This window comes from Oncorhynchus nerka, linkage group LG27 (genome assembly GCF_034236695.1).
Source record: "Oncorhynchus nerka isolate Pitt River linkage group LG27, Oner_Uvic_2.0, whole genome shotgun sequence".
NCBI lineage: Eukaryota > Metazoa > Chordata > Actinopteri > Salmoniformes > Salmonidae > Oncorhynchus > Oncorhynchus nerka.
This window is the reverse complement of record NC_088422.1, coordinates 17,970,751-17,987,834: the sequence shown is the minus strand read 5'-3', so window position 1 is coordinate 17,987,834 and position 17,084 is coordinate 17,970,751. Positions and strand designations below refer to the sequence as shown.

Sequence of the window (17,084 nt, the reverse complement as noted above, 5' to 3'; positions counted from 1 at the left end):
GTAGATTACAGGGGGCTGTTTCTCCAAGCGGTTCTATTTGTGGTATATTTCAGCGGGGAGACATTTACTGTGTTAGCAGAAGGAAACGCCAGACAAATGTAAGGGTGTTGTTTGACTAGCCCAAGAACCCATTGACATGCCACTTCCAAAGGTTGTGTTAGAGACTCCTTCAAGACTACTTCAAAATACACTGCTGCACATGCCAGGGATACGGCTGGGAATATCACTAAAGCCACAAAAAACAATGGCGGAGAGGTGAAGAGCAATGCTGTTTTATTATACAAAGCAAAGCAGTCATGAGTATACAGACAACGTGGGGGCTTGTTAAATGTCTGTGCGTATGTGTACATGTGCGTGCATGCGTGTGCGCATTCATGTGTGTGTGTGCGTCAGGGCTAAATCCTCTCCATGTTTCATGCTTGATACTGATATCCAGATTATGTTACATGGCTGAGGAAATGCCAAAGTAATGAATAAACGATGGACATGGAGCATTAGACTGAAACAGACCCTGAGACTATCAGGATAATCCAGCGCACATTTCATTTTCAAAATGTTTCTCTTTTTTTCTAAAGAGGGAAAAAAGACTCCGATATCCCAGAGAAACCAGCCGAGAGAGTGTTCTTTTCCTGAGCTTATTAACGGGATGTCTGTTTCATGAGGAAGATTGAAGGGTTTCTCTCCGTGGGACATCCAGCCAGAGGCCTGTAATGCTAATGACAGCTAGAGCAGCAATGTTCACAATAAGAACTGTACACAAACCTCAATCAATACAAAGATTGCATTCATCTACTCACTGTTATTGTATGTAATAATGGTGAATTGGTAATGGTGTTTCACACCATTGCATCATCGTAGATCAGGGCTCCCCAACTGGAGGTCTGTGGATGGTTTTATTTGGACCTCCAAGTTTTCTGAGGATTGATTTGTTTTTTTTTAGGACTATTTTTTACATTATTTTTTATATGGTTTAATTTTTTATTGTTGCACATAAAATACTGTACAAACACCAGGAAATCACATTTGGAATTATTATATTTTGGGCAAATGTTTGAGCTTCTTGCGGTCAATTTGGTCAGTCTACAAATTATTTGTTAATATGTTCTGGCCACCCCGACCATCCACTGGGGACCAATGGCGTGATGTTCAGTGGAACTGAAGGGGGTACTGGCCCCCCTATTTTAAATCATTATTTGTACTGAATTATTTTTAAGGCATTGCATAGATAGAAAAGTTAAGCCCCCACACGCAGATGCTCCAACAAAACATTGAAGGCACCAACCCATACCAACCTTTTGAGCCTCACTGATATTTCCTGCTCAGTACCTGAAAAGACATGTGCTTCTGACCTCATATGTTAAAGGAATTGAGTATGGTCACCTTTGTCTCCTAAAAGTGAACATTGTGTGCTGTGGAGACAGGGCGGTGATATATCCTCTGTTCTGTACTGTCTTTGACCTCGGGTCACTGGCCAAGGATTGAGTATCAGCCTGTTTTCTCTGTGTTTCACAGCACAGACCAGCGCTCCGGAGCCAAGAGGAACAATTTAACACGTTAATGAACGTTATGATGTATGAACACTACTCTTTCTTCAATGTCATTCATTTGGACATGAGTGACAATTTCTCATCTCTCTGTTCCATATGCTGACCATAATTCAAACTCAGTCTACCAATGACCTCTCCCTGAATGTATGTCAGTAGAGGGGCTTGTGGAATAAGTGTAATACACTTTACAGATTCACATGTAATGTTTCTCCCTGCAAGGATGTGTGCACAAAAGCGCTGGTGAACTGTAATAGTGTGCTGTGCAGGGCTCCAACCCATCAGGGATTTGTGTTCAGATGATAATGGTATGGAAAGCAGAAGAATACCTTAAATGTAATGACTTGTGAGAGGGTTGTGTTACAATGTGAACTGTACAACAATATGGAGTCTTGCTTTGGTAGCCATCATATTTTCTCTAATTCAATACATTTCTTTTCTCGTATCTCTCACACTTTCATATCTATTTTAATTCAAACATTCAGGCAGCAATAGGACACCTCCTGGATACATGTTGCATTGTCGCAAGGAACAAATGTTCAGGAGTTACTCAAGATTTTCAAGTGAAAGTAGCCATCCCAGTTCATTGACAGCAACTGTTTCTGTAGACAAAGCTTTGAGCAGGAAATGGCATGTCTTGCAACTAGTTCAATGTTGAACAGCGCTACCTGCTGGTAGTAGGACTGTACTACTAACAAAGTGAAGTCCTATTGACCACCACGATCACAGTAAAAGTCAAAGCTGAACGTTAAATCATGGATTGTAACATGGTTTGAAACCTAGCCTGCCCCAGACTGTTAATACAAAAAGGAGACGCGAGTAAAATTGGCAAACTTTTTATTTTATTTCTTTGGTGACTGAGAGCAGGTAAAACAGTTTTGTTTCATTTAGAAATGTATTTCTCGAACATCCCAGACTTTCACATTGTAAAAAAAAAAGTTATACTGTAAATGTTATTATGTGCACTTTGATGCTAAAACACAAATAAAAAAAGACAAACAACAACTGCTGGATGACCGTCATCAATTGTGCAACACTAAATCTGTACAAAGTGTTTTGTGACAGAAACACTGCAATTTCAGCTGATTGAAGCCCTACTCTTTGGTCCATTGTTGACCCCTAAATGTCATACTATAAGGCCTATCGAGCGTAGTGTGTAGGAAAGGAATATCTTCATCACATTGACTCAGATACTGCGATGTTAGCTGTCTCCTACAAAGCATGTAAATACATTCTAGTATTGAGACAAGTAAGACCAAGTGATTGCATCGTCAGAATATTTCACTTACAAAACAATTACGTAGCAAGAAGAGCAGCTTGAAAAAATAAATTATTTGTATTTTGTTAAAAAAGGTGTTTGTTCAAGTCTTTCGAAGTGTTTCACTAAGTACATTCTCTCAATAGTAGTTTTACATTGACCTAAGAAAACAGCACATGGAAGCGAAGAGCTTGAGTCGCCTACAGTGTCAGGAAACAGAAAAGTTACCCCCTCGGGCAGAACAGAAGCAAAGCTCATTTTTTAAAGGATTTTTATAACATTGTTTTAGTAACATTAAAATACCTCGCATTTGTTGTAAACGTAGCAAGGAATTCCAGGTTATATTGTCTAGAAAACATACATTCCATAACCCTCCTTTCCTTTCTATAGTTTCATTCAACACAGTCAAATAATTTACAGGTCGATGGCTTCACTTCAATGTATAAGGCCTTTAGGGCTTAGGAGGAGACACTCATTTGGCCCTCAGTCAAATAATACTTAGAAATCTCCTCTCTAGTTTCTCAACATACAATAGAAAGCAAAAGTGTTAAATGGATGTGCACAAATATTAACCCATTATCATCGCATCATATATTCTTTATATATCTATGGATGAGACGGGATGAAGACTGCAGCTGATGACAAAGAGCTAGTGATAAAAGGATTGGATGGGCCTTCGCCATGTTTCAGTTTTTCTTTCTGTGATCTGAAATCTGATTGGATGAAAAACTCTGTATATATTGCATACAGTAATCATGTGTAACAACAAGATAAACAAAGTATAGAACCTCTTTCTTTGAAATGTCATTCCAGGAATAATGTAGAGAAGAGAGAGATGGATTGTGTACTGTGGATTCATTTGATTGTCAGTGCCTGCGTAGCACAGACTATTTGTAAATTAATTGTATTCTTTTGCATAACATAAGCGCTATAATTTCACAAAAGCTGGAATTTGCCGGTATCTTTTTCCCAATGTAAGAGTTGAACGCTCTCCTGTCTGTATAAAATGGAGAAAATCGTATAGTTGCGGATGAATGCATTATTTGGTCCAAAGTACATCTCCAGGACACTTTCCCAGTAGCCATCTGAAGGTATCCACTTTGGCTTTGTTATAAAATAGTGTCCCTTTATAAGAATATTCTTTAAAATCACATCATTCCAAGATTCCATCAAAATTGCAAGAAAAATTGTAAATATCCTTTGGGTTTCTTCTTTTTGTCCTTTCATTCTTTAAAGTTCTTAAAATGTTTTAATTCGATATATATAAAATAAAATATATATATATCCACATAACTAACAGTCCTGTGTTCCTATGGTTTAGGCTCTGCTAGTGCTGAGTAAACGTAACCTAGCGTAACCATGGCGATCATTGTCTTCTGCTTGTCTTCTGCCTCTCCGCTCTCTCCTTCCTCGATGGTGAGTATGATGTCGGGCCGCCGCCTCGTCAGACCGCCGCTTATATTTGTTGCTACTGAACAGGCTGTAACTCTGCCTCCTCGCAAAGGCCCTCTGGAAGTTTGATGCTGGGGAAGAAACAATAGCACTTGGTCAGAAAATGTGGAGAGATCCTCACTAGAATTAATCAATCAATCGATCTACTGTACTCACGACTCATGCAGGCGATTTTGGGGATGTCCCATCGGCCGTCTTCACGGCAACGGATGGTTGGCACGTGCCTCTGGATGAAACCGTCCCTACACTGGTACCTCACTAGTGCGTTGATCTCATAGCGTGACCTCTTTCTGCCGAAGGTACGAGTGTTCTGTACCAGAGGGGGCTGGTTACAGGCCACTGGGAAGAACACACAAGGGTTGATGGGAGAATGAATGGCTGAATGGATGGATGGATAAACAAATGAATTAATGGATGGATTGATGAATGGGTGGGTGGAAGAATGAATGAATGAATGAATGAATGAATGAATGATAGATTAATAGATAGATAGATAGATAGATAGATAGATAGATAGATAGATAGATAGATAGATAGATAGATAGATAGATAGATAGATAGATAGATTAATAGATAGATAGATAGATAGATAGATAGATAGATAGATAGATAGATAGATAGATAGATAGATAGATAGATAGATAGATAGATAGATGTACACTGTCAGTGGATTGAAATAGCTCTCAACATTTCAGTCATTTAGCAGACGCTCCTGTCCAGAGAGACTTAAAGTTAGTGCATCCATCTTAGGATATCTAGGGGGGACAATTATTATGGGACAATTATGGCTAACATTAAAGTACTTTTGTGGCATTTTTAAACTGTATTTCTGTCTTACCTGTGCCTTTCTTGCAGGTGAAGGTGAGATGGTAGTTGCAAGGCACGTCATTCCACTGGCCGTCCTCGTGCCAGATCATCACCACACAGTCCTCTCCAGATGAGAAGAAACTGTCTGGCTGGTTGGGACGCCAGTTCTCATATTGCTATGGGAAAATAAGAAGAAACAGACCATTACGATTGGATCATCATCATCATTATAAGAAGGATCGGACCAGGATCACAGTAAAGACACTTTAGTAAATTTCCTCTAGCAAGTGCCTCACTTTGTCCGAGCTGAAATCAGTACAGATACACACTCTCTTTATTTAAGAATAACAGCTAACAACATGCTGGCAGCACGCGTTATCTCTGGGGTATAATTGGAACAATAGATATGGCCAGTGATAGTCCAGTCTCAAGTCTCCTCTGGGGTAAAGGCCATTAAATTGGTTATCAAAGAGGTTAAAATAGCTTTCCGGTGTGTAGTTAGGTTGGTGGGGCCATTTCTGAATGACTTATAAGTGGCAGCTTAATGTAATGCTGATATCATCCACTGGAGGTCTCTATGTTCCTTCTGCCTGTTCAGATCAACACAGACGTATTGACACATCTGGAACTAGAGTCATTACGACAATACTTTTTAAAATCCGATTTAACCTTCATTTTACCAGGTAGATGGAGTGAAAACTATTTTTCACTTACAGCGACGACCTGGTGAAGAGTTGCAGGGGTGATCAAATTTGATTTGATTTGATCGATAACGGTAGAATGTACTGTGACTTTGAGGAATTTAAATCACTTTTGACTTTCTCCTACTTTCAAACAGACTATCCTACTCCTCTGTCTCTCCAACCACCCTCTCTCCTCTCTCCCTATCCCTCCTCCCCTCTCTCCTCAACCTCTCCACCCTCTCTTCTCTCTCCCCACCCCCTCCTCCCCTCTCTCCTCATCCTCTCCACCTTCTCTCCACCCCTTCTCCTCTATCCCCACCTCCTCCACCCCTCTCCCCCTCTCTCCTCACCCCCTCCACACTTCTATACTCCACCCTCACCTCTCCACACTGCTGCCTCAGTTCCCAAAGGACACTGTAACCCACTGCTCAGCTACACTATGACATCACCCTCCAGACTTTTCACTGGGACCCTGTGAGAGACTTTGCTCCAAAGCCAAACAAAGGAACAGAAAAGAGGCCAAATCACTAAATAAACTGAGCCTGTGAGTCCTGCTCAGATAAACATTATACTGGTACAGTTGTACTGTGCAGGATGGAAACAGTCATGGGAAATAGAATGTTTCTAACACATGTACACTGTCATATTGCACATTTGTAAGACAGAGGAAATATTGATCCAATGTGGAGTATTGGATATTATAAACCGGGTAGTTTGGATCCTGGATGCTGATTGGCTGAAATAGCATTTCAGCTGTGTGTACACCGAGTGCACAAAACATTAATAACAGCTGGTCTTTCCATGACATAGACTGACCAGGTGAATCCAGGTGAAAGATATGATCCCTTATTGCTGTCACTTATTAAATCCACTTCAATCAGTGTAGATTAAGACAATAGAGACAATTGAGACATGGATTGTGTATGTGTGCCAGTCAGAGGGTGAATGTGAAAGACAATAGGTTTAAGTGCCTTTGAACAGGGTATGGTAGTAGGTGCCAGGCGCACCAGTTTGTGTCAAGAACTGCAATGTTGCTGGGTTTTTCACGCTCAATAGTTTCCCGTCTGTATCAAGAATGGTCCACCAACCAAAGGACATCCAGACAATTTTTTAATTGCAGATAATTTATCCAGGAACAGGGTGTGTACGACAATTACTGTGTGTTGAAGCAGAGTTACACTAGTAATGCCAGGCATGTATTGAATGACACACCATTACTGTGTAATGTGGAGGGACCATAGCAAAGCATTGAGAAGCCTCCTATTAGTTCCTCTCCCACCTTGTTAGAAATACAATTGTTCCTGTCACAGGGAAATTATATCATTAATGTGGCATTGTAAATATACTTTACTTGGATGAATAGAGAATTAAGCAATATGTCCCGAGGGGTATGGTACAGTGCCTTTGGTAAAAGTATTCAGACCCCTTGACTTTTTCCACATTTTGATAGGTTACAACCTTGTTCTAAAATGTATTAAATTGTTTGTTTTTTTCTCATCAATCTACACACAATAGCACATAATGTAAAAGCAAAAACTATTTTAGAAATTATTGCTTTTTTTAAACAAATTTTTTAATGAAAATATCATGTTTGCATTAGTATGAAGACCCTATACTCAGTACTTTGTTGAAGCACCTTTGGCAGCGATTACAGTCTTGAATCTTCTTGTGTATGACGCTACAAGCTTGTATTTGGGGAGTTTCTCCCATTCTTCTCTGCAGATCGCCTCAAGCTCTGTCAGGTTGGATGGGGAGTGTTGATGCACAGCTATGTTCAGGTGTCTCCAGAGATATTCGATCCGGTTCAAGTCCGGGCTCTGGCTGGGCCACTCAAGGACATTCAGAGACTTGTCCCGAAGCCACTCCTGCGTTGCCTTGGTTGTGTGCTTAGGGTCGTTGTCCTGATGGAAGGTGAACCTTCGTCCCAGTCTGAGGTCCTGAGCGCTCTGGAGCAGGTTTTCATCAATGATCTCTCTGTACTTTGCTCCGTTCATCTTTGCCTCGATCCTGACTAGTCTCCCAGTCCCTGCTGCTGAAAAACAACCCCACAGCATGATGCTGCCACCACCATGCTTCAACGTAGGGGTGGTGCCATGTTTTCTCCAGACATGACGTTTGGCATTTAGGCCAAAGAGTTCATTCTTGGTTTCATCAGACCAGAGAACCTTGTTTCTTTAGGTCTGAGAGTCATTTAGGTGCCTTAGGCGAACTCATAGCGCGCTGTCATGTGCCTTTTACTGAGGAGTGGCTTCCGCCTGGCCACTCTACCATAAAGGCCTGATTGGTGGAGTGCTGCAGAGATGGTTGTCCTTCTGAAAGGTTCTCCCATCTCCACCGAGGAACTCTAGATATCTGTCAGAGTGACCATCGGGTTCTTGGTCACCCCCCTGACCAAGGCCCTTCTCCCCCGATTGCTCAGCCAGGTCTAGGAAGAGGCTTGGTGGTTCCAAACTTCTTACATTTAAGAATGATGGAGGCCACTGTGTTCTTGGGGACCTTCAATGCTGCAGAAATGTTTTGGTACCGTTCCCCAGATCTGTGCCTCGAAACAATCCTGTCTCGGCAATTCCTTCGACCACATGGCTTGGTTTTTGCTCTGACATGCCCTGTCCACTGTGGGACCTTACATAGACAGGTGTGTGCCTTTCCAAATCATGTCCAATCAATTGAATTTACCACAGGTGGACTCCAATCAAATTTTAGAAACATCTCAAGGATGATCAATGGAAACAGGATGCACCTGAGCTCAATTTTGAGTCTCATTGCAAAGGGTCTGAATACTTATGTAAAGAAGGTATTTCTGTTTGAATTTTTAATTAGTTTGCTAAAATTGCTATAAACCTGTTTTTTCTTTGTCATTATGGGGTATTGTGTATAGATTGCTGAGGGAATTGTTTTATTTAATCAATTTTAGAAAAAGGCTGTAACGTAACAAAATATGAAAAGGTCAAGGGGGTCTGAATAGTTTCCGAAGGCCGTTATAAAACTGGGTGGTTCGAGCCCTGAATGCTCCTGTTCCTGCGAACATCCCTTAGCCGTGCTATACTTAAGCAATAAGCCCCGGGGGGGTGAGGTATCTGGCCAATTTACTACAGCTACGGGCTGTTCTTATGCATGACACATCATGGAGGGCGTGGATACAGCCATTAGCCGTGGTACAGTATATTGGCCATATACCACAAACCCACAAGGTGCCTTATTGCCATCATAAACTGGTTACCAATGTAATTCGAGCAGTAAAAAGGAATGTTTTGTCATACCCGTCGTATATGGCCAATGTACCATGGCTAAGGGCTGTATCCAGGCACTCTGCGTTGGGTCGTGCTAAGAACAGCCCTTAGCCGTGTTATATTGGCCATATACCACACCCACTCGTGCCTTATTGCTTAATTCTCTATTGATCCAAGTAAAGTATATTTACAATGCCACATTAATAATATAATTTCCCTGTGACAGGAACAATTGTATTTCTAACAAGGTGGGAGAGGAGCTAATAGGAGGCTTCTCAATGCTTTGCTATGGTCCCTCCACATTACACAGTAATGGTGTGTCATTCAATACATGCCTGGCATTACTAGTGTAACTCTGCTTCAACACACGGTAATTGTCGTAGACACACACACATACAGATGTAAGAACCTTAATTTGATCACCCTGTTGCAGGATAATTGTCTGGAAGTCCTTTGGTTGGTGGACCATTCTTGATACAGACGGGAAACTATTGAGCGTGAAAAACCCAGCAGCGTTGCAGTTCTTGACACAACCCGTGCGCCTGGCACCTACTACCATACCCTGTTCAAAGGCACTTAAAACTTTTGTCTTTCACATTCACCCTCTGACTGGCACACATACACAATCCATGTCTCAATTGTCTCTATTGTCTTAATCTACACTGATTGAAGTGGATTTAATAAGTGACAGCAATAAGGGATCATATCTTTCACCTGGATTCACCTGGTCAGTCTATGTCATGGAAAGACCAGCTGTTCTTAATGTTTTGTACACTCGGTGTACACACAGCTGAAATGCTATTTCAGCCTACCAGCATCCAGGACCCAAAGTACCCAGTTTATAATATCATACATATGTAAGATCTTAATTTGATCACCCTGTAATACTAGAGTATTTGAGCTACAAAAAAAGCTTCTGAATTGTCTAATTTCCTCTTTGAAATGTCAGACTTGATTTTCCTAATTGAAAAATGTGTCAACACTACATATACAAAAATGTACATTAAATATAATCCACATAATAATTCACATTTCCTGTTGCTGCAGGATTATTTTCCTGCTGTAGCAGACTTGCTGCAGCTGTATACACACAGCTGCAGAGCTGCGTGGAATGTACCGCTGCATTGATCAGAGCTACCATCTTTCAGCTAGGCTTTAGGTTCAAACAGTCTGTTCAAAGACTTGACCCCCCCCCCCTCCCCCCACCTTGTTCCTCCCCCGAGGCCCCATGCAAGATCCCACAAGGAACCTTGTTATTACGGTTAGCAAACACAACCTCAGCTTCCTGCTCAGCTGACTGACGTAGCAAATGCCCACAACAGCCCCCACGCATCCTCCCCAAAATAATCAAACAGCCTCTCCCTCCCACAAAACCAAAATGACCCCAAACATGCTAATTATAATTCCTACATTTCCTGAATGAATTGAGAATCAATGTTGTGTGTGTTAAATGTGTTTGTTGTTTTACACAAGAGAGAATGTAATACTGTTAAGGTATATTCACTCTGTTCCCACATAAAGCCGCAATACAGTAATGCTGACCACCCACCCAGGCCCACTACCCTACCCCACCCCCTCCTATCTCTCTCTGCTGCCGGGGACAGGTGCTGCCCATCTGTGTGTCTGGCTGCCTGATGTGCTTCCTGGGGAGAGGGGGAGGCCTGTACCTGTCTGCGCCTGTCAGCTCCTCTCTCTGCTGCGTCATTGACACCTTTATTCCCATCTCTCTCAACTGAGAGGGGGTTCAATCTGCCCGCAAAATGACACCGCTTATCTCCTTCCCCCCAGGCCCTCTCAGTCCTCCGCCCTTCCCCCCACCCCTCTCTCTCTGGTGATGGTGTGGTCTTATCTTTGAAGTGAAGAGCCAATCTGTACAACCTGGCCGAAAGTAGTAATTAACCACTTTCCTGTCTAGTGAGGGGAATCTGCAGTGCGTTTACATGACCACAAACAAACATGCTTCCACTTGTGCAGACACATACACTACATATACTGAGGCTCATTATGTCTATTTTTCTCCATCTCTTACAATCAACAGACACACAATTCAAGCCAGTGTGGTTATTGTTATAGTTTGTGAATGACAGAGATTGTTGTTAATGAAAGGCACCACATGTCACTGGACATGTAGAGTAGCATTTCCATAGCAATAGAATGAAAAGAACGGTCTTGGAACCTCTAACCCTGGCAATTTGACTGGGAAACTCATGGGTACACTTGCAATGCCTGCCTGGTATTATGATGCAATAATTCCCATGGTAATGTAGAACGGTCATTCAAATTATGTTAACTGATGTGACTCATGCAATGGAATGTATTTTTTTGTAATGTCAGTTGATTCAACAACTCACAGCACCGATTATTTTTTATTTTATTTTTTATTTGTTTTACACCCCTTTTTTCTCCCCAATTTCATGGTATCCAATTGGTAGTAGTTACAGTCTTGTCTCATCGCTGCAACTCCCGTACGGACTCGGGAGAGGCGAAGGTCGAGAGCCACGCGTCCTCCGAAACACAACCCATCCAAGCCTCGCTGCTTCTTGACACAAATTCCCATCCAACCCGGAAGCCAGCCGCACCAATGTGTCGCAGGAAACACCGTACACCTGGCGACCTGGTCAGCGTGCTCTGCGCCCGGCCCGCCACAGGAGTCGCTAGTGCGCGAGACAAGGATATCCCTGCCGGCCAAACCCTCCCTAACCCGGACAACGCTGGGCCAATTGTGCACCGCCCCATGGGCCTCCCGGTCGCAGAGCCAGCGACAGAGCCTGGACTCGAACCCAGAATCTCTGGTGACACAGCTAGCACTGCGCCACCTGGGACAGCATCGATTATTAGGTACACTTCCTGCTTTTACTTCCTGCTTTGCCTCTATGGGTACACTCGCAATCGCCCCATTATGCCATCATTGTCTTGAATGGGGATGCCTGTTCTATTCATTATATTCCTATGAGCATGATGCCAAGCCAGTGAGCTTGTCCAACAGGGTGTAGAGGAGATAGTAGGGTATGTCATGAGAAAGTGACCAGAGAGTTTCTCATTTACCACTGCAGGAAATCACACATCTCCAAGATGACTGTGTTTGTCAGCAGTATCCCTGTAAATATTTACCGGGATTCAACACTGTTTGTCGAGGCTAAAAAGTGTGAGAACCTCTTCTTACCATGGGCGTGCTGTCGGTCCAGCGGAAGTCATTCTCGTACATCTTATCGTTCAGGCCGATCCACTGGTAGTCCTGTCCAAGGCCTGCCGTGAAGGGCACAACAGAACACAGGAGGTCAATGAGTTGATTCCAATGCCTTATTAGGCGATTTTCAGTCCCTCCATAAAGAGAGAGCGAGAGAGGCATTTTTCTACACATGCATCACTCTTCCTGTTCCAAATGCCTGCGTTTTCTTTCTCTTTCAGCCAAGACATTTGTCGTCTACTCCACTGTTGCTGCCAACCACCCCAAAAAACCTACTGTAGTAATCCACTATGCCTCTCTGCTCCACAGCCCATATTCATTTAATGAGATTAGTGTATACTGACTTTAAGACGAGACACTTGTGAAATACTGTAGTCACTTTCAGACGGTTAAGACTGTGTCATTGAGCATTATTTTATGGTTGGCTTTGTGTCTTGTGTTGTCTTGTGTACAACTAATAGTATTGTTTTCCTGGCGTGTACGTGCATGCGTGTGATATCAGACTTACGGTTGACAAACTGCTGCTCATCATGGGAGAGGATGCTGGCCAGGTGTGCCCCCTGTACCCGGCACTCTCTCTCCGCTGTGTCCCAGTTCCTCCTCTGGGGGATGTACTTGTAGCAGTGGCCCTGGAACTTGTGCCAGCCATAGTCACACGTCTCAGTGTCTGAGGAGAGAGAGAGAATGGATGTGTATCACAGACATTTGTGCTTCAACGGTACAATAAAAAAGATAACAGCAGCTGAGAATCCGCGGACAATGACACAATAACATTTTCAAAAACTGTTATTGATTGAGGGGGGGGAGATTGTTAACAATGCATGAGTCTACAACTTGGCAAAAAAAGGTAATGTGATTAATGAATAAAAGGGTTACACACATTGTAATACCTTTCACTATATTTTCACTGAAAATGAAAAAGAGACTCTCCCCTTAAGAATGTCTAATCCACCCAACACCTGTAGGTACATGGTCCTATCTGCATGTGGATCTAGGTTTCATCCCTATCCTCCAGTGCACACCAATTATTTTCAGGAGATAACTAGGAGACAGAGAGCGGGGTACTGTGTGTCTTTATAAGGTCACCCTGAGCCCCCTGGCTCTGCTGTTATCTCAGACTGCTCTCTAATCAGAGCCCCCCCCCCCTCAATTCAATTCAAGGGGCTTTAAAAGTTAAATAAACAATACAAAGTGGACAGTAAATATTACACTCACACAAGTTCCAAAATAATAGAGACATTTCAAATGTCATATTATGTCTATATACAGTGTTGTAACAATGTGCAAATAGTTCATGTACAAAAGGGAAAATAAATAAATAAACGTAAATATTGTATTTTCAATGGGGTTTGTTCTTCACTGGTTGCTCTTTTCTTGTGGCAACAAGTCACACATCTTGCTGCTGTGATTGCACAGTGTGGTATTTCACCCAATAGATATGGGAGTTAATCAAAATTGGATTTGTTTTTTCGAATTATTTGTGGGTCTGTGTAATCTGAGAGAAATATGTGTTACTAATATGGTCATTTCTCTCTCTTTTGCTCTCTCTTTCACTCTCTCTTTTGCGCGATCACTCTCTCACTCTCTCTCTCTCTCTCTCACTCACTCACTTCACTCTCTCTCACTCCCTCTCTCTCTCCCCTCTAGCCCCTAGACACTCTCTCTCACTCCCCTCTAGCCCCCAGAGACACTCTCTCTCACTCCCTCTCTCTCTCCCCTCTAGCCCCCAGAGACACTCTCTCTCACTCCCTCTCTCTCTCCCCTCTAGCCCCCAGAGACACTCTCTCTCACTCCCTCTCTCTCTCCCCTCTAGCCCCCAGAGACACTCTCTCTCACTCCCTCTCTCTCTCCCTCTAGCCCCCAGAGACACTCTCTCTCTCTCACTCCCTCTCTCTCTCCCCTCTAGCCCCCAGAGACACTCTCTCTCACTCCCTCTCTCTCTCCCTCTAGCCCCCAGAGACACTCTCTCTCTCTCACTCCCTCTCTCTCTCCCCTCTAGCCCCCAGAGACACTCCCTCTCTCTCTCCCCTCTAGCCCCCAGAGACACTCTCTCACTCCCTCTCTCTCTCCCCTCTAGCCCCCAGAGACATTCTCTCTCACTCCCTCTCTCTCTCTCCCCTCTAGCCCCCAGAGACACTCTCTCTCACTCCCTCTCTCTCTCCCCTCTAGCCCCCAGAGAAAGACTCTGGAGTGTCGACACTAGTGGTTATCTAAGTATATTTTTTTCAACGTCAGATTTCATGAACCATTTTGATGGCAACCCTGTCATGATGTGTGTGTGTGTGCGTGTGTGTGTGTACTACTGTGACACATTTATTTACTTATATTTACTACTTACCTTCTCACTCTCTTATTCCCTTAATACAGCTGTATATGGGCTAAACAAAGAGTGTTATCATAGCCTTTTCTCTGTTTGTCTTCTGGCAAGAGACCCTGAGAAAACAGCTGGGTCTAAGCATACGGGATCCAGCCCTGACTCAGTGATGAGTAATGGCAGCAACATTCGGAGTATGGTCAGGACAGACTGGCCAGCATGTATAATGCCCTGGGTCAACACACCAGGGAAGAAACGGGGTGCAGTCAAGCTATAGACTCAATAGAGAATAAGAGGCTATGAGTTGGTCTGAATGACATAATCAGGCATTTCATCGTACTTGTGCATGTGACATTAAACCTTCAAACTTTAAACATGTAGCTTGAGAGTCTCAACCCAGGTTCTGTTGAACAAATGCAGTGACATACCCTGCTTAGGGCCAGTGAACGATTGGATCATTGTTGAGCTGAACAAGAGAGGACGTGAAGTCTAAAACACCTGGACTCGTGGGTATTAACCGATTGTCTGTGATTTCTTTAATAGACCATTGTGTTTGCAGACATGGAAAACTGTGACAATCTGTGGTCTGTCTGATATGTGAAGAGACTATAGCCCCTGGCTTTCTGACCACATTTCTACGCTGCCTTCAGTATCTGAATGACTCAGAGTCTAAGAGTCTCACTCTATTTCCCAAGGGCTCAGGTAACTGATCATATCACACACAGCTATCTGGAGATCTATGACTTTCCTCCAACAAAGCCAACGTCCATTCCTCTGTGATCTAAATTCAATGATCAGTGATGTATTTTTGTGTGAAATACAGGCCAGCGTTGGAGCGCCTCACACCGTTGCTAAGAACACTGCCATTGTTTATTTTACTATGTCATATTCTCATTTGCATGGCAAGCCTTTATAAGTACTAGTGCCTGAATGATGGAGAAAAAGCTGGAACAACCTTTAACAAATATCTACTCGAATGTTTTCATTCAGCTGATGTTTAATGAGGAGAGAATCCTACTGACAGATCCCATGGATATTCTAACTAACCTACCTTCTTCACAATAGAGTCCAGCGTAGCTTGAGAGGCAAACACAGGTGAAGGAATTCAGGCCGTCAATGCATGTAGCTCCGTTGTGACAGGGGTTGGACTGACATTCATCAATGTCTGAAAAGAAACGTGAAAAAGCATGGGTAAATTATACTGCACAAGATATAAAACAAACCGAAAGAACAACTGCATAACCATTCAGATGTGGAGGAGATGGACATGCAAAACAAATGCATGTCTGATGAACTCGGAATTCAAATTACAACATGTAGACAATGGTGGAAAAAGAACCCGATTGTCATTTTTACTTGAGTAAAACTGAAGACCATAATTGAAAATGACTAAAGTAAAAGTAAATGTCACCCAGTAAAAGTGTAAATGTATTAAGTTTTAAATATACTTAAGTACTAAAAGTTCATGTAATTGCAAAAATATGCTTAAATATCAAAAGTAAAAGTATAAATAATTTCAAATAGCTTTGAAAGCAAACCAGCAAACCAGACGCCACGGTTTTCTAGTAAAAAAAAAAAAAGATTTACGGATAGCCAGGGGCACACTTCTGCACTCCACATCATTTACAAACAAAGCATTTGTGTTTAGTGAGTCCGCCAGATCAGAGGCAGTAAAGATGACCAGGGATGTTCTCTTCACAAGTACTTGAATTTGACCTTTTTCCTGTACCATTAAGCATTCAAAATGTACGTACTTTTGGCTGACAGGGAATTTATGGAGTAAAAAGTACAACAAAAGTTGTGCAAAATATAAATAGTAAAGAAAAGTACAGATACTCCAAAAAACGACATAAGTAGTACTTTAAAGTATTTTTATTTAAGTACTGCATGCAGATAATACCCGTTGTCTAATTTTGGCACATGGCTACTGCACCAGTAAGCCAACAAAATGAAAGGCCTACACATAAATGTGGCCTTCAGGAAATAATTGGTCCTTTCGTTGAGATGAATCTCATTAGCACATTGAGACTGAAAGCTTACTCTAAAATGCCTAGTCCTCCACTGACTGAAAACCATTTTTGGCATACCTGTTTCACAACGATCTCCACTGTAGCCAGGGGCACAGCTGCAAGAGGGGAGACTTCCGCGTCTGTAGCAAGAGCCTCCATTCAGACAAATGTTCTCAGTGCAGGAGTGGATGCCTGTGTTTTAAATGAGAAGTAGAAAAAGGAAAACAAACATTCAATTGACTTCACATTCTAGAGAAGATAAACGTTAAATGACAAACGTTTAAAATTATGATATGATGATATTTCCATAGCACACAATAACATTGTATCATTGACAACCACATACCTGCAATTTCAATTGTCTCGCCAACGATCGTGTGCCCCAAATCCAGTCTGGTCTCAGCTGAAGAGGTAGTTTCTACTCCCTTGATGGGGGGTTCACCCTCGACTAACATAGGTCCTGATACATTATCATAGTCCACGGTTTCCTCCTCCGCAGACACAGATGAAGGAATACTGTGGATTGTAGCAACTGATTCTGGCTGGTTCTGTGTTCCTGCTGGCGATTCAGTTGTGTACTCTGGCTTTTCCCTCGTTGGC

General features: G+C 42.6%; 1 protein-coding gene across 1 annotated transcript in view; it reads right to left on the bottom strand.

Moving 5' to 3' along the window:
- Positions 1-2,364: 2,364 nt before the first annotated feature.
- The window catches only part of LOC115119893 (versican core protein-like), a 60,222-nt gene continuing 45,502 nt past the window's right edge, over positions 2,365-17,084 (bottom strand). The window contains exons 6-12 of the mRNA XM_065011419.1: positions 16,563-16,676; positions 15,527-15,640; positions 12,670-12,828; positions 12,138-12,220; positions 5,093-5,237; positions 4,411-4,593; positions 2,365-4,325 (exon numbers count right to left, since the gene is read on the bottom strand). Of these exons, the coding sequence (XP_064867491.1) occupies positions 4,120-4,325; positions 4,411-4,593; positions 5,093-5,237; positions 12,138-12,220; positions 12,670-12,828; positions 15,527-15,640; positions 16,563-16,676 (1,004 nt within the window). The 3' untranslated portion in view covers positions 2,365-4,119. The remainder of the gene's footprint in view (positions 4,326-4,410; positions 4,594-5,092; positions 5,238-12,137; positions 12,221-12,669; positions 12,829-15,526; positions 15,641-16,562; positions 16,677-17,084) is intronic.